At 38.9% G+C, this 24,981-nt stretch overlaps 1 protein-coding gene across 1 annotated transcript in view; it reads right to left on the bottom strand.

Moving 5' to 3' along the window:
• Positions 1-24,981, bottom strand: part of GUCY2F (guanylate cyclase 2F, retinal) — a 106,432-nt gene that overhangs the window by 60,716 nt on the left and 20,735 nt on the right. Inside the window, exons 4-7 of the mRNA XM_023203040.2 lie at positions 17,088-17,442; positions 15,604-15,688; positions 11,660-11,756; positions 7,231-7,362 (exon numbers count right to left, since the gene is read on the bottom strand). Coding sequence (XP_023058808.1) covers positions 7,231-7,362; positions 11,660-11,756; positions 15,604-15,688; positions 17,088-17,442 — 669 coding nt within the window. The remainder of the gene's footprint in view (positions 1-7,230; positions 7,363-11,659; positions 11,757-15,603; positions 15,689-17,087; positions 17,443-24,981) is intronic.

Below are 24,981 nucleotides of genomic sequence, written 5' to 3'. Positions count from 1 at the left end.
GAGCGTGCCCCCCCAGCCCCCCAGCCTAGGCAACACAGGGTGACCTCTTCTTAAAAAAAAAAAAAAAAAAAAAAAGAGTGTAACCACTCTCTTATTAAGGAATATATCTGGCTATGGCAGTGCATCTGGAAACCTGCCAGAGGCAAAGGCTAATGGAAGCTGCAGGCTTCTGAGTTACTTGCCAGCACTTTGTATTATCATTTACTACCCAAGGAGCTCAAAGCCCTTTAACTAAGAAATAGCCCTCCGAGACCTTCAGCAGCTGGAAAAAACGAACAAACAAACAAACAAAACCCAACAAATGCACTGGCCAGGCTCAGTTCCCAGAGAGTTCAGAAGGGTAGTCCCGGATCAGTGCCTGCCTGCAGCAGAATGGTCAAAGCATTTGATCCACTAAATCTCCAAGTGTGGTCCCTGGACCAACTGCATTAGCATCACCTGGAAACTGGTTAGAAAGGCCAGTTCTCAAGCCCCACCCAACACTTAACAAAATCAGAAATCATAGGGTGAGGTCCAGCAATCTGTGTTTTAACAAGTCCTCCATGCGACTCTAATACAGGTGAAAGTTTTGATCCACCATCCCAGCCTTTGCCTTTTCCTCATATTTATGGAACTCCCCTCACTCATACTCTCTTCATTTACCTCTTACTAAGTTTCTTTCATGAAAATCTGCTCTCAGTCAGGGATCTAAAACTCGTTCACAGAAGTCAGGAGGGCCTGACACAAGCTTGAAGTTTTACCCTTCAGAGAACTTTGCCCTTTAGAGGGACCAAAGGCTCAATATTAAGCTGAAAGAATAAAACTCTAACTGAAAATTTATGGAATCAACCAATGTGTGGGAAAGACTAGTGAACAAAAAAGCCTTCCCGGCACCTTTGCAGTTATGTTACTGAGCCCACGGTCACTGCTAGCCACTATGGCACTTTTGTGCTAGTTAGAAAGGGTATTTTCTCTCAAATCTAAAAAATCTTAACTTTGTGAGTATATTATCATACAGCCTGTGGCAGCCCTGTGATGTTAGGCAGCACACCCTGGCTGTATACATACACATACCATACTCTCACTTATGGACACATCCCCCAGACACCAGGGAGCACATTCCACTAGCAGTATGGATGCTCTGCACATCACCAAATTCTATCTGCCCAGTGAGGCCTCTTTGTCAGCTTTGCAGTCAGGCATAAGGAGTGGGGGTGAGAAGTCGAAATTGGTCCTCTGAGAATATTAGGCAGGAGAGAAAAGCAACCTCAAGAAACTTCTGGAAAATAGTCAAGATAGTACATACCCAGCTACACATGAGTTTACCAGTGACTGTGTATGTGCATAGCTGGGAGTGCCAGTATAGATGTAGAAGTGAGAAGGCTCTTCTACCACCTCATTCCAGAACTAGGCTGGGAAGCCAGAATCTCTGTGCCCACTTTGGTACCACTCACACATAAGTTAGCATATGTTACAATGTGAATATTACCCTCTTAGATGTAGTTCCCTTTTGCAGAGCACAACCTGAACATCAGTACTCACAGTCCTGACTCTGCCTCATACCTAGTATCCCATACCTTCTTCCTAGAGCCAGCCCTATTGCAAACATGGGCTAGCCTTCTGTCTGGCTTATTAACTGCCACCAGCAGCTAAGCAGAGCTTTTTCCTGCCAAATTAACAAATGCGAGAGCTGGAAAGGGTCATAGGTATCCCTAACACAATCCCTTCATATTTTGATAAAGAAACTGAAAACTTAAGAGATTAAGTGACTATTCCAAGGTCAGAAAACTAGGTAGTAACAGAGCCACAATTGACCCAAGGTCTTCCATCTCCTACTTTGTTGCTCTTTCCTCTCGTTGGGGTTTCTTTGGTTTGGGAGATTTTTGTGTGTTTGTTTTAAGATTTAAATAATTCTCATAAAGTTTGTAAGCAAATTTTTGAGTCTGTGTGCATTCTACTTCATGAATAATGAGGAAAAGGGAGGAAATGGGCAAGTTTTATCTTCACCACACATGCACTATTTGTTTTGTTTTTTTCTTCTAAGAGAGAATGATAAAATACTTCACTCATCACTCACTTTTTAATTAAGAGCAAGAAACATCAAACTCTATTCACTGAACTTTTTAGAAGTAATTTAATGTCCATCAGTTTTGAACTAAAGCCATGGTGTATTAATAAGGGGAAAGAGCACTAGATCCTAGACCTGGCTCTGCTTCAAACTCAAGGGTGGCCTTAGAACAGCCACTCAATCTGCCTGAGCCTCAGTTTCCTCACTGATAAAGCTGGACTTACTAGATGATTCCTTAGGACTTACTAGATGATTTCTGGACTTACTAGATGATTTTTTTTTAGCTCTGATGATCTGCAATTCTGTGATAAGAAAGAAAAGATGGTTGACGGAAGGGAGGGGGCAGGGAGAGAGTTACAAGGGATATAGAAAGTGAGAAGACAGAAAAAATGCTCTGAGAAAGAGAGATGAATAGAGAGAGAGAAAGATGAGACAAAGAGGAAAACACGGGGAGAAGCAAAGGGGACAAAGTAGTCAGTAAATGAAGAGGGAAGATGAATTCAGTGGGTTCTCTCTGAATGTGCCAGGGTTACACTGCTGCCCACCACACCTCGTCTCACCCAGACTATAACTATTAGAGCAGATCATGACATGTCCCCACTGCATCTGCCATTCACAGCTCTTTCTGCCTGGCAGTCAGCTCATCTGGCTTTCCTTTCACATTTCAAAGGCTATCTGTGAAATAAGGGCTGATTTTCCCACACAATTCCAAAGGTTATGCATCTGTGTGTAAAATAAAGTATGAATTTGTGAGTGTAGTACAATGTGATAGCATGTCCTAGGGAAGCCTGTCTTTTGCTATTAGATATCTGCTACTCTAGGCACCTTATCTGGAAATTCCAGGTCTTCCAATGACAATTCTTATGAAAATCTGATTTATTTTAAACAGAAACTAGACAACAAGTCTTCTTTAAAACATTCCTAATAGAGTACTGTTTCAGAAGACACACTATGTTTTTGTTTCATCTGTTAATTCTATTGGCCTATGTCCCCTCTTTGAGTCCTCTTTAACCTCTTCAGTCAGTCCTCTTTAGTCAGGGCAGTTTTCTAGCCTCAGCTGCCTTCCTTCACACCATGCCATCAGCCTAATATTGACTTCACCGTGTAGGTATTATTCTCATAACACCCTCCTTTTGTAAAAATAAAGTCCCCATTTGGCCTAAACATTTAAAAACACTCATGATCTGACTGACCAATAGTCATTCTTAGCTCTCTGCCTCCTTCCAAAATGAGAAAATACCTGACAGACTGTTAAAGGCCAGTTACATATAGATGTTAATTTTTTTCCCCTTCTCAATTCTACACTATAACCTTCCAGCCCCACCAAATAAAACATACCAGAATTTAACACATAAATTATTCCACAGAATCAGAGAATGATAGCATATTCAGCCAGAAAAGGCCTTAGAAGTCTGTTAGACCAGCAATTCTCAACCCAGGCTGCACATATCAGAGAACTTTTAAAAAATACCAATACCTGGCCCCACCTCACGCCAACTGAATCAGAATTGCTGAGGGTGGGGCCTGGGAGCAGATATTTCTTAAATTTTCCCAAGGAGATTTCAGTAAGCAACCAAGGTTGAGAATTTAGTTCAACCCTTCATTTTACAGATAAAAACCAAGGCTATGGAGATTTACTTCAGAATCCCAGAGGTGTCAATGCATTTCTAAAGCCATCAGTTCATTTCATTTGACATTCAAAAGCCATCTGGTTACTCTATCTTAGGTCTTTGAGAGAGTAGACCTGACAATTCCCCAATACCTCAAGTTTACATTTGAAGCGGTTCTCCTCTTTGATTGAATTAAGTCCAAAGCAAGATCCAGAGGTTTCTGCCACTAATTTAAGTCAAAGCCCTTACATAGACTGAACAAACATACACCATGCTAATGTTGGTGTTGAAGGCCTATAGTCCATTTGTGCTGCTATAACAGAATTCCTATGACTGGGTAATTTACAAAGAGAGGAATATATTTCTCATAGTTCTGGAGGCTGGGATGTCCAAGATCAAGGTACCAGCAGGTATGGTGGTCCGGTGAGGTCTGCTCTCTGCTTTCAGGATGATGCCTTGTTGCTGCATCCTCCCAAGAGGAGGAACACTATGTCTTCACATGGCAGAACACAGAATAGCAAGCTAGCTGAAGGCTGCATTAAGCCTCTTTTATAAGAGCCTTAATATCGTTCACAAAGGAGAAGCCCTTGTGGCCTAATTAGCTCTTAATATCATCACATCAATCTGTGAAATCAAACAAATCATATGCTTCCAAAATACAATGGTGGGATATGCACAAGATAGACATTTCTATTCCACAAGTGAGAAGTAGGCAAGAAGAAAGAGGTAACAGGTCCAAAGTAAGTCCAAAATCCAACAAAACAAACAACATTAAGTCTTAAGTCTTGAGAATAATATTTGACTCCATGTTCCAATTCCCAGACACATTGGGGTGGGTGTTGGGCCCCCAAGGCCCCAGTGGATTCCACCTTCATGGCTTAACTGGGTGCAACCCATGCCACAGCTCTCACAGGTTGGAGTCAGTATGACTGCAGCTCTCCCAGACTGGCGTTGCATTCTGGTGGCTTTACAGGTCTGGGGTGTCAAGGGTGGCCATGCACCAAAGCCCCACTAAGCACTATGCTACTGGAGGATCTTTGTGCTGGCCCTGACTCCACAGTTTTGCTGAGTATTGCACTAGTAAGGATGCTTTGTGGTGGCCCAGACCCCACAGTTTCACTGGGTATTGTTCCAGTGGGGACTCTGCAGTGGCCCTGCCCCTGTGGCAAGTCTCTGCCTGGGTGCTGAAGCTGTCCAAGACATCCTATGAAACCTAGATGGATGTATCCATGCCTCCATACCTCTTGCACTCTGAAAGCCTGCAAAGTTGGCACCACGTGGATACTACCAAGATTTATGGCTTGCATCTTCCAGAGCAGTAGGCCAAGCCACACCTTGGACCACCTGAGTCACAACTGGGAAGGTCAAAGAGCCCTGCACTGAAATATGGGAAGCAGAGATTTGAGTCAGCCCCAGGCGGCAAGCCCTGGGATCTCACAGGTGCCCTGGACCGCATCAGTGTCCTGGGCCTCTACTTTGAAACCAGTTCGACGCTCAAGGCCCTGGCTCTCTGGGCCTGTAAAGGGCATGACAGCTTTGAAGATCCCAAAATGTCTTTGCGGTCATTCTCCCACTCTCCCGTCATCTTGATGAATAGCATCTGGCTTCCTTCTATCCATACCAATCTCCTTAGCAAACTTTTTTTTTTTTTTTTGTCACACTCTTGGTTTTCTCTCCTAAACATGCTTTTTCATTCTTCACATGGCAAGGCTGAGAATTTTACAACTCTATATGTTCTGTTTCCCTTGTTTTTTTTAAAAAAAAATACATTCTGTCTTTAAGTCGTTTATCACTTTTTGCATCTTACTATAAGCAGTTAAGAAAAGCCATGCAGCACCCTGAATGCTTAAATGTCTAGAGATTTCTTCCACCAAAAATCCTCATTCATTGCTCACGAATTCTATCTTCCACAGGGTCCTAGAATATGGACATAATTCAGCCAAGTTCTTTGCCAATTTATAAAAAGAATGGCTTCTTTTCCAACTTCGTTCCTCATTTCCATCTAAGACTTCCTCAAAATGGTCTTTAACGTACATATTTTTACCAATGTTGTTGATCTGTTCACGACCACTTAGGTAATCTCTAAGAAGAATCAGGCTTTCCATACAGTTCATCTCTTCTTCCAAATCCTCAACAGAATTTCCCTAACACTCCATTCTCAGCAATCAAGGCTTTTTCCGGCACTCCCTTCAAAAGTGTTCCAGCCTCTCCCCATTACCCAGTTCCAAAGCAACTTCCACAGTTTTAGGTATTTTTTTTTGTAACAACTCACTGCTCTGGTATCAATTTCTATCTTAGTCTGTTAATATTGGGTAATTTATAAAGATCAGAAAATTATTTTTTACAGTTCTGAAGGATGGGATGTCCAAGATCAAGGCACCAACAGGTTTGGCTGTCTAGTGAAGGCTGCTCTCTGCTACCAAGATGGTGCCTTGTTTCTGCACCCTCCAGAAGGGAGGAATGCTGTGTCCTCCCAGAGCAGAATGTGGAAGGGCAAATTAGCCAAACACAGCATGAAGCCTCTTCTATAAGGGCTTTAATTCAATTGATGAGAGAGGAGCCTTCATGGCCTAATCACCTTCTAAAGGCCCCATCTATTTATACCACCACATTGGCCATTAAGTTTCAACACCTGAATTTTGAGAGGGACACATTCAAACCATAGTAAGGTCCCTGTCAATTATTTATCTAATGGAGAAGAGTATTCATTTGAAAAATCCAATGTGGTTGACAATCTAAAAACTCATTCTGTCCTGTTTTGGACTTTCTTTGTAGTTACTGTTGAAGTTGAGAGTGTTTGCTGCTCTTGGGAGTATCTTCAAACAAAACAAGGAAACCACACTGAGAAGGCCTCACGTAGAAGGAACAGAAAGGCAGTCTAGTTTCTCTTTTACCCCCTGCTTAACTCATTCATGCTGAGAAGAAACAGTTCATCTCTCTGATGCAAGATTTGTTCTGGTTGCCAAAATCTAGTATCTTAGATCAGGTGGTACAGGGTGGCCTCTTAAAGCTTGAAAGACAGAAACCTCAGTGGAATGAAAAGGATTTCTATTTTCAGCAGCAGAAAGTAACTTGTTACTCCAAGAGGCAGAACAGGTGAAGAAAAATAAATAACTGAATAATTTTTAAAGTCTCAATATCAGAGGATAACAAGTACAGGAAGAACAACTAGAATTTGAAGAGAAGGGTACCCCAAACTCTGCCGTGCACATGCATGTCTCTAGACATATCATTACAAACAATAGACTCAGGGAGTCATTTCTTCTATTATTATCTATATATCTTCTGGAGTGAGTGACACATTTAAATGTTTGGGTCTCAAGAACTTTTCTCTACATGCATAGTAAATATATGGAGTTGAAAGATCAGTGAAGTTATAAATAAGTAGATTTGTTGCTGAGGAAAATAATTGCCAAGAATGTCAACTAAACAAGTCCATAAGCAAACACAGACACCAAACTGGAAAGACTTGCCAAAAGCCCCAGTATTTTTACCCAAAGACTAATTACTAAATCATTGCCTCATTTTAAAATCCAAGAAAGCAGTAGATTAGACAGCTGTTAAATATCTTACCTCATAAATCGCTACATTGGAGTTTTCATAGGTAGCTGGAGTTAGACTCCCGGAAGAAAAGGAGAGTCTTGGGGACCTCCCACTTTGGACCTCTGAGGTAATCTGGAAGCTCACACTGGCACGACTTCCTCTCTGTGAAAGGATTAGGAAAGAAAAGTTATGAACAAAATACTCATGATTTAGCACAGAGCTTATCTGAATTTTCTTTTTTATTCCTAAGAAAAGAACCATATGAATTGAACCCTGTAAACATGAGGTTGATTGATTTTCCCTATCCTTCTGAACTTTTTTTTTTTTAGTTCAGGGTTGGTACCTTGTTTAACCACCATGTAGCACCAAAAAATTATAAAGGTGCTTCCATCTCCTAGAGAAGATTAAAATTATAGACGGGGGCAAGAAAGAATGCCAGTCATAATTTAATCTGGGACCCTCACTTTATAGACAAAAAAGTAAGACCAAAAAAAGATAAAAGAAGTTTCCTAATATCATACAGCAAGTCAATTATTTAGTTACAAGAATTATTGCTTATAAAAATCTAACATTAAAAAAAGTCAATAGCAGACCTAGGACAGCATCCCACCTTGCTAACTCTCAGGAGTGGCTCTTTTTGTGATACTATCCTGAATGGCATCCTTCTTTGTGCAGGTAAAATTAATGGCAGAGGGATCCCAGAAAGCAATAAGAGTAGAGACTGAGCAGATCACATGCCTATATATAATTTATGAGTCTGATGCTTAAATGGGTCAAATTCTCTATTCCTTGATTTTTGAACTTGCACACATAAGTCTGGTAGGAAAGGGCTGGGAACTGCACAGTTGAATGACAAGAGGAAGAGTTACCTGCAATCTGTGTTAACCTTTAAAATTGAACCTCTGTATCTTCAATTGAACCAGTAGACTTATTTCACATGAAGACATATAAACCAACAGGTTCCTCATATTCTCCATACCTCCAAATGTGCCTTTCTTAGAATTAAAGCAATCCAGAGCTAGCAGTTACATTTTGGTATTGTCTAGGAGTGCCCCCACCCTCAACTCCAACATCCTTGTTTTATAATTAGGAAACAAAGACCCAGAGAGGTACATAGGGACTGGGACAAGAATCTTGGTGTTATATCTGGTCCTGTGCTCTCTCTACAACTACATTATGCTTTATTTTACTTTGCTTGCCAATAAAAATTAATCTTAACTACTTCCCAACACTCTACCCCTTAATAGTCTTTGATCAACTAAAGATTACAGCTGAGTTAGCCCAGAGTTAAGCTCCTTCTATGAAGACTATCACAAAGTTCCAAGACAATGGTAAACTCCACCCAGCCCCCAATGTGCTGAAATCTCAACAGCTCAAAATTCAGACAAGATGGAAAACTTGACTCTTCACATAACCCCAGCATCAACCTGAACACTCCCCAACAGAGCAAGGTCAGGGAGGAATCTACTTCCCTTTCATTCTTTATTTTCATATCTCAGCAGGAGTACCTAGATCTGTATATTGAGATATAAGACCTCTCCATGAAGGGCAAAGGAGAAAGCAAGAGAATTGCCAAAATCCACACACATTTTGACTTCAGCTTCATTTTCTTCTAAAAACTTCCTTTCCTAACCTGACTTCTCCTGACCTGCCAATTTTTCTAGACGGAATTAATTTTATATTCACTAAGAGTTTACACTTTCAGACATTCCATTTGGATGGAATTCTTGGCTTGGCTTCTTGACTGATTAGGCACAGCCAGCTGCAAGTTTGTGACTACACAGCAATTAAGGAAAATGTATGCTTCCCCTATCTCTTCCCATCAGAACCTCTGATACAAGCCAAATGCCAAAAGGGATCTGGAGGCCAAGAGCTATGTTCTTCTAGGGTAATGCCATCCTTTTCCACCTGGGCCAAAATAGTAAAAAAATAAAATAAAATAAAATAAAACAATCTTTTTTTTAATTTACAAAAGAGCATTCCCTACTATAAGGCTACCAATCCCTTATAACAGTATACCAATCCCTTAGTAACAGTAATAGCCCTGTTACTATTCATTTTTCTCACTCATATGGTAAAAAGTGATGATGTTTTATTCTCATGTCAAAATGTATGCACAAATGAAAAAAAAACTATCAGATGAGCAAGATTTTAAAACCCTAGGTACTTTGTTTACCTGAAGGTAGCACTGCTCAGCTATTTATGGTGATTTTGTGAGGCCTGGTATGCTTTAGTCACCCAAATATGGTTTATGTCTCAGTACAAATGAGAGGAGGAATAGGTGGAGGTCTTATAGACTACACTGGACTATTGCAAATCCTATACAAATTGAAGCCTCATTCAGTCCAAAATTGAGTTATGTGTATCATTTTGATACGTTAGAGCTAAAACATCTAGGCAATTGATATGAACTGTCATTTTGACATGGATACCACCAAAGAAGTGGGGATTTTACAAACAGGTTTATTGCTTTTGACTGAAACTTTACTATATTTTGCTACATTTAGACAATAATTTCTAATCATCTACTTTTACTACTGAACATCCATTTCTGGATAAAACATCTTGTCACAAAAGTGAATACTTTTTTCTTAGTATTGGGTTATATATTAGGATTGCTTCAGAGCCTGTATTTCAACATCTATACTTTCTACTTAAAGCAGGAAATTTTATGCAAGGCATATTGAGTATGGCAAATCCAGACAAATTCCACTACCATGAGTCCTAGGGTCCTTTGGTGGCTCCAAAAATGGGGACTAATATCAATAAATTTTTATGCCACAATGGTGGAGTGTAGGCTTCAGTCACAGTGACAGTTTTGGCTTTCAGCAATACGTTTCAAGGAACACAATATCAACCTTTCGAAAAGATCTGATGATTTAAACAAGTAAGAATTAGGGTTATAATTGAAAATTAAATCAAACAGCTGAACAACTAATTTGACTCCAACTGCTCAGGGTAGTACCATGTAAATCCATTCTCACCCAGCCAACTAATTAAATATACCTTTCAATTTCACATTCAGGCAAAAGACCAGTTTGGTCACTGAGATAACAATTAATTCTCAAATCTGGCACAGTTGTGTAGCAAGAGTAAATGGCACATGAAGACAATATAAGGTGTTTGTATACTCTTCCTACATCCACTACCATACTATAAATTACAGACTAGTGTCTTTACTGTGGCTACATACACTAGCACAAGGAGACACACTAGCTAGCTTTGACAGTACTCTTCCCCACATGTTCTCTTCTCCAAGCTTCTATTTATGCTGTTTCCTCTGCCTAGGATGCCTCACCTATGGGGCCAGATAGGTAATATAAAGAGGTGAAATATGCTGAGTATAAGACAATGTAGAGTGGTAGGAATTGTATCAAACTGCAAAGAACATGCCTTTTCCACAAAACACAACTACTACTGAGTTATAGCCAATTGTCAGGATGAGATCCAAGGTTGACAGATCTTCCAACTTTTAAAGAAAACTCAGAAATCCAGATTTTTATATGTAATTTCATAATTTCAAAATTCTGGCTTTTTTCTTAATAACTGTGAGGGTGAAACAAAGGTGGTTACCAGTTTGTGACCTAAACAAACCCTATACTTCCTTCATTAAGACTCAGTTTTTGTGCTGAGTCTCTGAAAAGCCTCCCTCCACTGATCTGCCTCCTCTGAAGTTCTACCACACTCTAGTTTCTTTGTACAACATGGCGCTCATCATCTCTCTTGTATGATATGATTTGTCTCTCCAACTTAACTGCAATCCTCTTGAAATCTGGGACTACATGTCATCTTTCACAAAGCCTAGCCCCAGGGGTAGGACATAGTAGCAGGCCTTTAATGAAGATCACCAATTACATTACAATCACAACCAGTGAAGATCTTTTGGTGAAATGCAACTCTCTTTCACTAGTTGATTAATTCACCAAACTTTTACAAGCACCTACTATATTATAAGCATTATGTTAGGCTAACATTTTAAAAGATATATTGCTGCCCTTGAAGAAATTACCATCAAATGTTTAGTCCATATATACAAACAACTACATAAAGTCAAAACTAAACTACTGCTCAAAGTGCACTGCATTCACTTGCACAACAATGTTCTAAGGTTGCACTATTTAATAAAAATGTAACATGAGCCATATATGTAATTTTAAGTTTTCTAGTAGTCACAATTAATAAAAGGAAACAGGTAAAATTAACTTTAATAATATGCTTTAACCCAATATATCTAAAATATTTAATTTTGACATTTAATTAACTTTTGTAACTGTTTAAATATTTTTTTAATTTAATAAGATATTTTACACGTTTTTGTACTGTCTTCTAAACCCACTAAGTATTTTACTCTTATAGCATATCACAATTCAGACTAGCCACATGTCAAGTGCTCAATAATTATCTGTGGCTTGTGGCTACCATATTGGACAGGGCAGCAAAAGAAAAGGATATGCCTTACCTTACTGCCAAAGTGGGGGTTGATAAACGTTACATCCTCCAAAGTCAGTAGAATTCTATTGGGTCCTTTGATCAACTGGATTTTATTTATACGACGCCTAAAACAAACATGAAATCAAAGGGTCACAAGGGACTGGGTGTTTTGGCAAAGCCAGGGTTAATTTGCCCTAAGATAACAGTTAAAGAATATACAAGGTATACAAGGTAATTGGGAGGATAATCACACATGGATTTTTACCATAGTACCCACAGGAAAAGAAGGAAGCAACCCCGGCCCGCACAACTTGCAGTTACAAAGACCAAAAGAGAAAAATTGAAATGCTCTTGAAGACGCATCAAAAGAGAGGTGCGAAGGCACTACATGGGAATGGTATCTCAGGCTAATAAAATGGTGATCCCACATCAAGGGCACATTCATAACAACACTTCTGAATACATTTAAGGAACTCAATACTCTTTCTCATATGCCATAGTATTTATCCTGATAATACCAGGGCCAAGAATCATTAATCTCCATTTTATAGACAAAAACACATTAGAGAAACAAAACAAAATTGAGCAAATTGGCATGAGATCCCCTAGCCTGAGGCAGAGCTGGAACTTGAATCCTTGCTCCCTGGCTGTGGGCCCAGATTTCTGCCCATAAGATGCTTGTCTTGTAAAGTTGCCAAAGCAACAGGTTGAAAAGTGGAAAAATTCAATCAGTTGGTTGCTTTGTCTACATGATTCCAAACAAGTAGGCTGACTGAGTTTTCTTCTTTTACTGAATTGGTCTCTTGTCTGAGCATTACAGACACAGTTTAAACCTGATTCTCTCTAAACATGCCCATTAATTTGTAGTGAATGTAATTATTTTCTACAAATCAATTACTAGACACATAGGAGTTTATGATGTGTACCCACACAGTCAGGTAGGTCTGACTGGGCAACTTGAAGACCTGGGGGGAATCTTGATTGGTCGGTATGCTCGTTTTGTTGTTTTGTCTTGGGGGCTCTGACAGCTACAATTTGGCTTTGCTTTTTCCATAACCCCATAATGGTTACTCTGTGGAATGTGTTAAAGCCAAGAGCCATCGTGGAGAAAACAACCGCTGAATCAACATGCTTCGTCAAGTTGCTTTAAGAAGTTTACAATGTCACTGTAGCTTTAAGTATCAGCAACTCAGTTTTTCTCAGTGATTCCACTGGTTTGTAAACAAACAATTAATGTGTTTCTAATTGTCTGCCAACAAATATGTCCCTTATCACTGTGGGAGCTGCTGCCCTGCAGAGAAAATTAAAAGAGCCCTGTAGTGGATTCTTGGGTAGAGCACATCAATCTTTTGGCAAAGTAAAGCATCACTCCCTAACTTATCTGTTTCATATGTGTGGTGAATTGTCTTAAAACAGGCACACCTGTAAAAATAATCATGCTACAGAGTACACTCTAGTAGAAAGCAAACTGGACTCCCAATCCAGAGACCTGGGATGTGGTGCAGATTCTGTCATTAATTAGCCAGGTCCAGGTGACCTTGGATAAATAATTTAACCTCTTCATGGCTCAGTGTCCTCATCTAGCAGGATAATAGTCCTTGCATTACCTGCTTTATAGAGTTGTTTTGAAAATCAAATCAGATAATGTATGTGAAAGTGCTCTGAAAAGCATAAAGCACTATGAAAGTATGAGGGCTCATTATTATCATTATCATCATTAGTATAACAAAGCACGGGAGAGCTTTATAGAAAGGCGATGCAATCTGGTTCCGGAGGAGTAGGGAGAAAGGAGGAGTTCAAAGAATCCTTTGTTTTGGGGTGGTTGGGTTCTTTGCATGTCTTTCTTTCTGAAAAAAAACTTAAACAATCAAAACATACAGAAAAGGAAGGAACAGAGAGTTACTCTCCTGCAAGTAATCACCGTCTATTACAGAATCTCATCAGCCGCTCAGCTCTTCTGATTGCAGCCGTGGTGGGCAGAGAGGGAGGAAGGCAGCAAAGAGGGGGCATCTTTTGTGCTTTGTTAGCTGAAGAACCAAGGACCAAGTGAGTCTGGGAAATGATGTACCTCTTTCCCATCTCTGAGTTTTCTGTGACCACTTGAAGTACCAATTGTCTCAAACTCATTTTCCTCTCCAATCATTTTCCTCTCTAATCAGGTCCCTCTCCAATAATTTTCCTCTCCAATCTTTGCCCTTCAGCCCACAAGATTCAAACAAACCCCTCCCCACTGTTTTTTTTTTTTTTTTTTTTTTTCTTTTTTCCTTCCTTTTCCAAGAATTGCAGACTAGGCTCACTGAAAGCCCAAAGAACCAGTCCATACAGTGGGAAGGATGAGTGAGAACTGTCAGTTGGGGGGTTGACAAGTAACATAAACAGCTGAGTAACTACATTTTCCACACTGCCATGGGATGTTTTGGCATTAGGTAGACAGAGTCTGTTACTCCTCAAATCTCTCTAGACAGGGAAGCTTTTTGATTGGATAGAGTTTATTTTTGCTAAGTATCTAATGATGTTAATTAAATACTTTATTCTTTGGCAGCAGCTAAGTTAAAGATATTGAATTTCTATTCTTAGCAGGAATATATCCCAGTTACAGAAATTAAAAGAGAAACTTCCTTTGAACTAGTGTCTTTATCAAGTGTGTTTTAACAATTCATAAGCTACCTACAACTCTGTGTGACTTTATCAAATTTCTAATACTGGGGAAATTGGATAATAGAAGTTTTTCACAGCTATGCCAACATTTTAAACACTAAGAGTAACACCTGTTATGGTTTCAATCCAGGATTTCACAGACTTATTAAAATATCAGAGCTGGGAAGGCTCTTAAACATCATCTAATCCAATTTCTTCATTGTGCAAATGAGAAAATTCTGGCCAAGAAAGGTTAGGTGGCTTGCCCAAGGTCACACAGCTATTTAATATACTACAGAAATTTTTTCATAAAACTCAACAAAATAGCCTCACTCTATTCCCTACCAATCCAGGCCATATTGTTGTCAGGACCACCCTTACTAAGACGTGACAATGATGTGATTTGCAGGGTGGCAATGGGAAAATGAGATGGCTATAATTTATTTTATTTTTCACTTTCCTCCAATTGTTCTAGTATGGAGAGGGTCCAAGTGTTAAAATGCAAAGTTTATAAGAAAGAGCTGTCATGTTAGGCCATCTTCAGCCGCTTATCCCTGATTCTGTAGTACCTCATTAGATTATTTGGTCATGTACTAAGGGATCTGAGGGAGGAAGGCAAAACTTGATGATAATAAAGATGTTGATGATTAGACAGGATAACTTTTGCCCAAGGAAGCAAGATGGTAGAAATCTGGAATGTGATACCCTGGACAAAAGGCATGAATATCAAAGTGAAGATCCTGAGCTTCCAACAATCAGCAAGAGAGTTCCTTGGTCTTGGGAAGGGGTTGAGATTTTACCATTTATTGAGCACCTACTATGAGTCACATAGTGTTCTAGGTACTTTACTTATTTTAGTTTACTTAATCCCCATTATAGTCCTATGAGTTCATACCATTATTCCTAGAGCTTGGATTTTAGCAAAGTCTGCCTAATTCTTGGAATTCATTAAAATATCTCAATTCCATTCCCTATCATCACACATCATTTGGGCAAGGAGATGGTTACAGGAGACTCTGCTAGGAGAAAGGAGAACAAAGATAGGGAGTACACAGGCCCTAAAGTACTAGTTCTCTTATTTCACCATTGTGTTGAGAGCCAGATCTATTCACAGGCAACAACACTGACAACACAGCTGAGGAAGTTATTCTTGGCATCATGAAAACACTTCACTCTAAATGGGGCCTGTAGGAATGGTAAACCACTGTGGAAAAAAGAAAATCAGTGGGTCATGTAATGAGGCAATTGTACTGAAACAGGACTTCCTGGAAATCAATATTAACAAGGCTATTATGGGCTTGTATTTTTTATATACAAAAAGAACAAAAAATGTACCTTATAAAGTAAGCAAATCCATTAATAGACAGCAGGGCTATAAGCAAAGTAAGGCAGACCATCATGGCAAAGGCAGCGTCGATGCCTGCAGAGAGTGAGAGGAAGAGGAAGAATGGCATTATCAGAGAGAGGCAGTAAATAAAGGGCACCGCAGAGTGACTCCTCATGCTTTCTGGTGACTCTAAAATCAAGCCACATCTACCTAACCTAATTCCATTTTTTCTCAGCACAGTCTGTCTTGTTGACTTTATGGACACAGAAAGCAATTTCACTGTTCTGAAGTAAAACCACTCACCACTCTGACAATAACAAATCACATGAATTAAGGCTTACCAGAGTGTTTCTTTGGAGGAAAAAGTCCACGCATGGAAAACTTTGAGTACCTTAATTTAAGTTGGACAGCAATAGAGTTCTTGAGAATAAATATGTTATCTCACCTGTGAAGGGAAAGTATTACCTTGCCTTCATAAAATAAAAGGCCTTTTTAATTCACCTGAGCCCATAGACCTTGCAAGTTGTAGATGAAAAACACAGAACTTCTCCTTCAAGCGTGAGGGTAAGTCTGGTTTTGATAATTAGTGTTTTCATCAGAATGTAAATTAGCCTCCACAAAATCTAAATATTTGGATAGATTAGTAAGATTTTTGAGGGAAATATGATGTGAGTGAAGAGGTAGCTGGATATATCATGCTAAAGCAAAGTAGAAATCAAAGCCGCTTTCAAATAGATGCATTTGGTTTTAAGACTATGGTATACAGTTGCATAATAATATGAGTCCTTCCAATGATCCTCTCTGGTTCTCAGAGATTTGACCAAGTTTCCCCTCTTCCACAAGCTAGAGGAGTTCCACCAGTCAATCAAACTGCAAGTATTTACTGGATACCTACTGTGTTGGGCAGTTGGGCACCATGAAAATTATTAGCTATGGTCCCTACCCTCAAGGAGCAATATATTTGGGAGTGGGGGTGGAGACAAAATCAGTACACAAGAAACAATTGAAAAGCAATTTTGTGCTAAGCTGTGAGGCACAGACTTTTATTTCAATGGGAGTTCAGAGAGGAGAGAGTATAGATATGGTATTTCTGTGGTGGGACCTCATTGGCAGGATTTGGAAACATCAAGGGATGGATAGGGGACCTTGAAAGCAGGAGAAACAATCATAGGTCATAGCCTACAAAAGAGTAAGAAGAAGGCTAATGTCTTCCTCTTTTTAGAGTAAACTCTTTGGGAAAGACTGGGATTCTTTTTAAAAAGAGTGGTGGGGAGGCTTTTAAATTGTGGATGATTATTCAGGGCTGCAAAGTATCTCTCATTGTTCTTATTATTTTAAATTAACTAGATAGAGTGCCAAGAGGTGTACGTCACTCGAATGCAAATGACTGATTTTATGCGTGTTTCAATATTAAAATACGCCTTCTCCTAAAGAGGTTCCCTTGTAACCCAAGCTGAGCCAAATTGACTACTAGCGATTTTCCATTCCTTACCTCCATGGCAGATCTTCCCTTCTGCAAACCAGCATTTTGCATCTGCTCTAGGGGGCCTGCCACCAGGGAAGTGAATAGGGATCCCTCCGAAACGTAGCAGCTCCATTTCCATGTCCACAGTGTAGGTGCTATGGAGTTCCCATTCTTTCCAGTTGGTGTCCAGGATTACATATTCTGAAATTCCATTTCCATTTGAATCTGTCCTTATCAACTGGTTGAATCCATAGAACTGCATGTTTCTGGAATGCTGAACCAGGCTGGCAGCACCAGCCTGTCCATTTTCTTTCATAGCATTATTCATGGCTTGTGCGATAAAGTAAATTGAATTGTAGATGGTTCCAAACAACGGTGAAACCTATTTTTAAAAATTACAATTATCTTGAGCCCTGGTCACCCTAGAGCGATCTCAGAGTATATTCCAAGCCTGTGTTCATTATTATGGTCCGCACGTCTGAGTGAAGTAGAGCTATGAAGACCCAGAGGAAAAAAATTGTTTCTAAGGACTTGCTCAGTTTCTCCCCCGAATTTTCCTGTTTTTCTTCCCCAGGCCGTCACATCTTTAAATATATCAGATATGACAATTTTATGAGCAAACCAAGTCATACACAATATTTTTTTGTGTATGCTTCTAAACTAAGAAAATGATTTAGAATTATAAAGGGCACTTAAGAAAAACAAGTATAGAGTAGACAAGGGTAATTCAAAGGAAATATGCCAGGTTAATTACTGGTGCACTGTGCATGGTAAAATCATTTTGCTGGCACTACTGGAGTGGTAGGTGTGTGTGGAAAGACTGTAAATAATGTGTCTCCACAGTCCATGTCTGTATCCTGTCTTAGTTCAAAATGGCTATTTTTCTGGACACATGCTCCCCAGAGAAAGTGAACATTAGAATTCAGTGTTAAACACATACCTACACATACACACTCACATGTATGCACACGCAAACATCCACCCTGACACATACGCACCCAGCTATCTAGAACCAAAGTTTGTAGAGTATAGAGAATGTGAATTTTAGTCAGAAAATCTATTGGTGTGCAAAGTGGCAAAGCTTCAACCTAAAACAGTAGGACTGCTAGGGTGGATAGCATAACTATGCCTGCTAAATAAATATGGTAAAAGCAACAATGTTTTTGTATACTATGCCCAGATGCACTGCCCATTAACCTTGTAAGTTTATTTTTGTATAAAATCTTGTATCTTTTTTCCAAAAAGGTAGAGGATGAGAAAACAATTCCTCCCTTCTCTGTACCTCCCCCCACATGGCCCCTCACACACGCGGCCATGGCTTCATGGTTTTCCATGTCACTTCATTTCTAGGATGGAGTTCAAGAAAGCTATGGTCATGCCATTTTTCTGAGCATCAGGGAAAGCTGATACTTGCTACTTTGGTTTCACAAGGTCTAGAAAGCTAAGCTCCTGTAACAACCTTCATGTGAAAAAAAAGGGCTTAAAATTGAGTGAATCATTTTTTATTAGAAATAAAAGTCAAGATGCAGAGAGGTGTAGCAGATAGCAAGACACTGCCATGTCCTGTTAATGTAGAGTGGGGGTTTTCAACACCAGCTGCACATTAGAATTACCTGAGGAGTGTCAAAAATAGCAGTGCTAAACCCAACCCAGACCAACAAAAAGAGATGCTTTTAGTTTGATACCCCAGTAATCAGCATTATTAAAAGCTCTTCAAATATTCTAATACACATGCAGGATTTTAAGACATCAGTATAGAAGATGATACCCTGTCCTGTGATCAGTGCCTAATGCCAGAATGTTTGAGAAAGTCATTTATCAGCTTTCTCTGTGCTTCCATTTCTTCCTCTGTGAAAAGAGAACACGGAATCATGAATGTCTAAACTTTAGAAGTCATCTTGTCTAACTATCTTACATTATAGGTAAGAAAGGGAGACACAGAGAAGTTACATGATCTGTCAAGTTCACATACCTGAGCATAAAATAAGGAGTAAAATCCAGGTCTCCTGTTTCTCAGTTTAGCATTCTTGATTGGAATATATGTCCCCTGTGGTCCCTTCTGGTTCTGAACTCCTGTGAAAATTCCTAATACTTGGTATAGTTCAGGGACAAAATTTAGCTTGTAGACATTTTTATAGCCTGTTTAAGGGTTCTTCTTCATCTCGCTGACCTCTCTCTTCACGTTGGAGTGCCCCAAAGCTCAGTCTTTGGTCTTCGTCTCTGTCCACACTAACTTCCTTGGTGATCTCTTTTGTTCTCATGGCCTTAAGTACTAGATCTATGCCACAACACTCAGATTTATACTTCCAATTCAGACCTATAGCCTAAATTCCAGATTCATATAGTCAATTGCCTACTTTTATATCTCCACTGGATGTTAAAAATCAACATACTCAATGTTGAACTCATGATATTCACCCCAAATCCTCCTGATCCATCTACAACTAGTCTTGTCAATCTATGTTAATAACTACTCCATTCTTCTAGTTGTTCAGGCCAAAACCTTGCCCCACATAACAGAGCTAACTACTAGCAGAGCAGAAATCAATACCTCAGTCTCCAGAGGGTTTTATTCCAATGATCTTCCCTCATCACCCTGTCTCAAGATGTACTTTGTAGAAATAGATCGTGAATGGATGGCATGTGCTGCCACCAAGGTATCCACACTTAGTTGCCTAGCACATGCTGAGCTCCCTTAAGAGGTTTTCACTAATTCCCCCTCCTGACATTCTTCGATGCTCTATTTGATTGTCTTTGGAATTTCTGCAAAACCCTGACTGTTTTCTGGGGGCTTTGGTAGGTTATGACAATAAGTGAAGGATGGAAAGTGGAGTATAAAATCAATACTAGTAAAACAAATAAGTGGAAAAAAAAAAAAAAAAAAAAAAAACAGGGCAGCAAGCTCCTGAAAGCAAACAGAATGCTAGTGTTCTGTTTTGAAAGGCACAGAGCCTTCTGGGAAAGAAAACTGCATCTACCTACAGCCAAAAGTGAAGATTAAAACTCAAAAACAACATTCCCAACTCTGAGTTGCTCCAACACATTGGGTTTTCAGCTGGCCAGGCTGTGCTGGCTTTTGTGCTCTGATTGACCTATTGGAGCTGACTGACAGAAACTCCCCAAGACGACTGAAACTGAAGCCTATTCTTCAGGATTCTCTAGCCTAGACAACACATGTACTCACAGCCACAACACTATGGTAGAGAGACTTATAGCATAGCTATAGTAACAGCATTCACTTGCAAAAGAGGGGCTGTCACAATGGCCCACTGTCACTTTGAGGCCTTGGAGTTGTGCTGTAGTTGGTTTGAGTTCCTGTTTCACCCATCGTGCCCTTCAGCCAAGGGAATTGCCTCTTCCCATACATCAAGGGCACACTCTGTTGGCATCATTCACAAAAGGTCTCTAGTTGCACTTGCCACAAATAATGAGAAAGAGAAAAGGTAAAAGGTGGAACACGGGAAGAAGAGGCATTCTCTACAGGCCTCTATCCAGCTTCTCACTGAAGCTCCAAAAAAGTATGACAGAATTAGCGGGAACTTCTGTCAGAGAGATGACCTTGTTGACATCGCAGTCCAAAATGGTGAGACCACTGATGACTAAGCCTATTGTTTTTGCCTACTGTATAGACCTGAACCTGAAAGAATTAATTATGAATGATAATTAAAATGTATCACTGGTTTTTATTCTGTTACTTTAGATAGCTCTACCCTAGGCTTTTAAAGTTTTTATCCAAGAGAATAAGGTCTGGATCAGGAACAGTAATATCTGAATTTGTTCAGTATAATGGTTCGTGCTGTTGTTAAGTTGACTACCATCAGTTCAGATTTACTGTGTCTGAGAAGACACAAAACCGGCTTCCAAAGAATTTTATCCTCAGAAGTGTACATTAAAACATGCCTAGCTTGAAAAGCCATCACTTGAAGGACAAAATGGCACATCAATTTTGAACAAAAAGTCAGGCACATGCACAGATCAAGAAACCAAATGATAATTGAATTCTTGTTATTAAAGGCAGCACCTCCAGTAATGCATGATCTCAACCCTTGGGCATAGCCAAGAGATGGATAAAAGACTAATGTGTTTGATGTGATGCACATCAACACAAAACCCTTATTTTGTATAGAATGGGGTAGAAAGACAATCTTAGCCACTGTGAGCTGCAGGCAACCTTTTCTGACAACCTTGTTTGGTATGCCCCATTCTGGAATGTTCCAGTCCTAAACACATCTGCTGCAGCCTAGCATCCCCCTGCCAGGCACCCATATTTAGGGTAATGGAAAACAATAGCAATAACGAGCATAAGGTCCCCAAGTTTGCTAAAAAATCCTGAGGATTTCCTTTGCTTAATCAAATCACTGTACTTTTGAAAAAATACCCAAATGTGTGTTCCAGCCATATATATTTGTGGCCAATAGAATTTAACAGAAAACAAGCATTGGGAATACAATGAAAAGGAAGAATGCAGGCATCAAACCCTAATTCAGAAGTCTAATTTGTGCCAAAATTTAAAGGTACAAAGTTATAATCCTTGCCCAATCATCCTGAGACCAAATTAGGAAGTTCATCACTGGTGTGCCCACCCCTCAAATCTCTCTATTCTGATTTATTGTTCTCTTTTCACAGGTCCTCATAAGGCCCTAGTACCACCTACATTACAGGAAAACAATTCAATAAATCTATTCAAATCAAAGTATTAGTCACTTAGCAATGTTACTTTGCCTGAGTAAAGCATTGGCATTAGATATTATTAGCACAGTGGAATAAAACACAAGCCTAATGTGTGGTTAAATGATCAGGATCTGGTAGCAGGGTTGGAATCCCAGCTCTGCCACTTGCCAACTGTACAACCTTGAGCAAGTTACCTTGAGCCTTAGTTTCCTCAACCACAAAATGTAGATGTTAATATATCTAATTTGTAGGCGTTGTCTGAGGATTCCATTGGATCATTTATGTAAACGACCTGGTACAGAGTAAACACTGAATATACAACAGCTGCTATTGTTTGCATTTCAGAAGAGGAGCACAGGGCTCTAGTAACATCATCCTGGAAGTATAGTGTTCAAGTCCCTTGTCCTAGTTTTGAACTGGTGACCAAGAAGTACTAGAGTCCCAATTTTAGACCCAATTTCCTTAGCACCTGAAATGCAAAAACTGTTCTCCTTCATTAGGGGAAAGATCTCATTTCTATTTTGATCTCTATTATATCCCCTACAGAGTGCCTGACCCACAATAATAATAATAATAATAACTTTAATAATAATAATAATAATGGCTAACATTAATTGAGGGGTTATCAGGTGCCAGGCAAACTATTTAGTGTGTTCATTCATTTAATCTTCACAAGAACCCTGTTAGGTAGGTACTATTGTTATTTTCAATTTTTAAAATGAGGAAAAGAAGACATGGAGAGCTTAAATAAACTTAAGGCAGTCTGCCTTCAAAACTCATGATCTTAACCTTCATATTAAGTCTGAGCTTAATAAATATTTACTAACTTAATTAATAGGCTTTGGTGAACTCACCAGTAAAATAATATCACATGCACCCTTTTGGGACTTATTTTTTCCTTTGTGACTTTCCATATTCTTCCTGATTAAACAAAATGAAATCAAGATTTTTTTTTTTTTACTTCACTCTCTTTCTCCTCTCAAACATCACTCTCAAACAAAGAGAACAAGGAACAGAAACACTAAATCTCCATATCTAATGGTATCAGGAAACATCCATAACCCTGTACCACAGAATCTGAAAATAAAAATTTGCTACAAACATGGCAACTGATTTAGCAAAGTGGAGAACAGTCAAACCTAAGTGCCTGCAGAGGGGATTCTTGATAAGCAACAAGCAGATCTGCCCCGTAAGAATCCTGGAAAGACTAGTAATTACAACCACCAAGTACTGTAGAAGTGAAGGTGAAGCCAAACACTAAAAGAGGGAGAGCTCTTTGAATGTCTGTGTAATAAGCATGTAGACATCCCCCATACCCGCCTCTACTGGGAGGTGCAGACGTCTATAGGAAACAGATTAAATTGATTCAGAGCAGCTCCAGAGCTGGGGCACTAGACAAAAAGGAAGTTGGAAATGAGGTGGAGCACAAAAAAACAGTGATGGAGTTAAAGTTTTCATTCTTAATGGTGAGAATCCCAGTCTCCTCCCAACATTGCTTCTGGAATACTGACAGCTATGATTATGACTCCCAAGAAGATCAGAAGACTCTTCTCTGAAGAAAAAGACTACCTCAAAAGCCAAGGCCTACAGATATTGACCAAAAGAAGCAAACAAAAAGCAACTGGTTAGCCAATTGCCCTGTACTGAAGCCCACTTGTCAATATATCCATCATGCACATAAACCTTCAAATCTGCGGACATCTAAGGAAGACTTTCAACATGAAATAAAAACATGAAGAAATAGGAACTGAGGAAAAAACAGATAAAATAGAGAGCAGAAGAAAACGTCAAAAGAACTATAATGAGTACCTCAGTGAAATAGGAAAAATACTGTATTGATAAAACAAAAGCAGAATGCTATTAAAATAATCAAATAACAAGAATGAACTCTTGGAAATTAAAAATATAACTAAATCATTCTTAAGAATTAGTAAAAGCGTTAGAACACAAAGATGAGAAACTCTCCCAGGAAGGAAAACTAAAAACAAAAATATGGACCATATAAGATAAATAATAAGACAATTAAAAGATCAACCAAGGACATCTTATATCTTGTATATCTCATAGTATTCCCAGAGAAAAGAAAGACAATGTTGTTCAAGAAATTAACAAATAAACAATAGAAGAAAATTTCTCATAGGGAATCAGCTTCTAGATTGAAAGCCTCCACCAATACAGCATATTATGTGTCAAAGACTCATACGTCATCATGAAATTTCATAGCATCAGAAATAAAGAGAACATTTTAAAAGTTTCTGAGGGGATAAAGAGGAATGAAAATAGGTTGTATCAAAAGATTAGGAATAAGAATGACATCAGTGTTCTCAATACCAACAGTGGAAATTGGAAGACAATGTGACGTGTCTTCAAAGTACTGACGGAAAATGATTTCTATCCTAGATTTATATACTCATTCAAACTATCAATCAATAGTGAAGATGAAATAATGACTTTTCGGACTTGCAAAATCTCAAAAATTTACCTCCTGTAAAAAGCTACTACAGGGTGTGCTCCACAAAAATGACAGATTAAACCAAGAAAATAGGACATGAGATTCATAAAACAGTAGATCCTGCAGAGAAGAGAAAGAGACATTTAAGAATTATGAAAATAGAAAACTAGCATAATATTAATAGTTATGCAGCAGCCTTAGGGAGCAACATGTTTAGATTGGAATAGGAAGACAGAGAGCCCCAGCAAAAACAAATGAAATTGATAAGAGATTTAATAGGCTTTACTATGTATAAAATTGTTTTGAGAGGATTTTACAGCCTTATCAGAAAGTATGGAAAGACTTAGACATTCAAATTAAGGTAAGCAGATTAAAAAATAAAGCAATTATTAACCCTGGTAAAAATGAAAAGTTACATGTGACAAGAATTATAACCATAGTATATCATGTGGATCAGCAATAAATGATATTTACCTAGGTACTATGTTAAAAATACTAAATGTGAATTTAACTATAAATCATGACATAACCATATTTAAGGTTTAAAGGAGAGTAAGGAACTACAAAAAACTAAGAGTGCTCCTCAACTATAATAGTAATGTAACAAATAATGCTCAAAATTGATTAATCAAGAGTCACCAGTAGCAGCATAGCATTTAGAAACATAGAAGTAAATACCAGAATAAAGAGCTAAAAACTATGAAAGTGGTTGCTTCTGATGAAGGGAAGAAGGAAGGCCTTATAGACTGCTTTGTTATTTATATAAACCTTTTAGCATTTCTTGACTTTTAAAACTAT

The sequence above is a fragment of the Piliocolobus tephrosceles genome, chromosome 12 (genome assembly GCF_002776525.5).
Source record: "Piliocolobus tephrosceles isolate RC106 chromosome 12, ASM277652v3, whole genome shotgun sequence".
NCBI lineage: Eukaryota > Metazoa > Chordata > Mammalia > Primates > Cercopithecidae > Piliocolobus > Piliocolobus tephrosceles.
The sequence above is the reverse complement of the archived record's forward strand: the minus strand, read 5'-3'. Positions and strand labels throughout refer to the sequence as shown.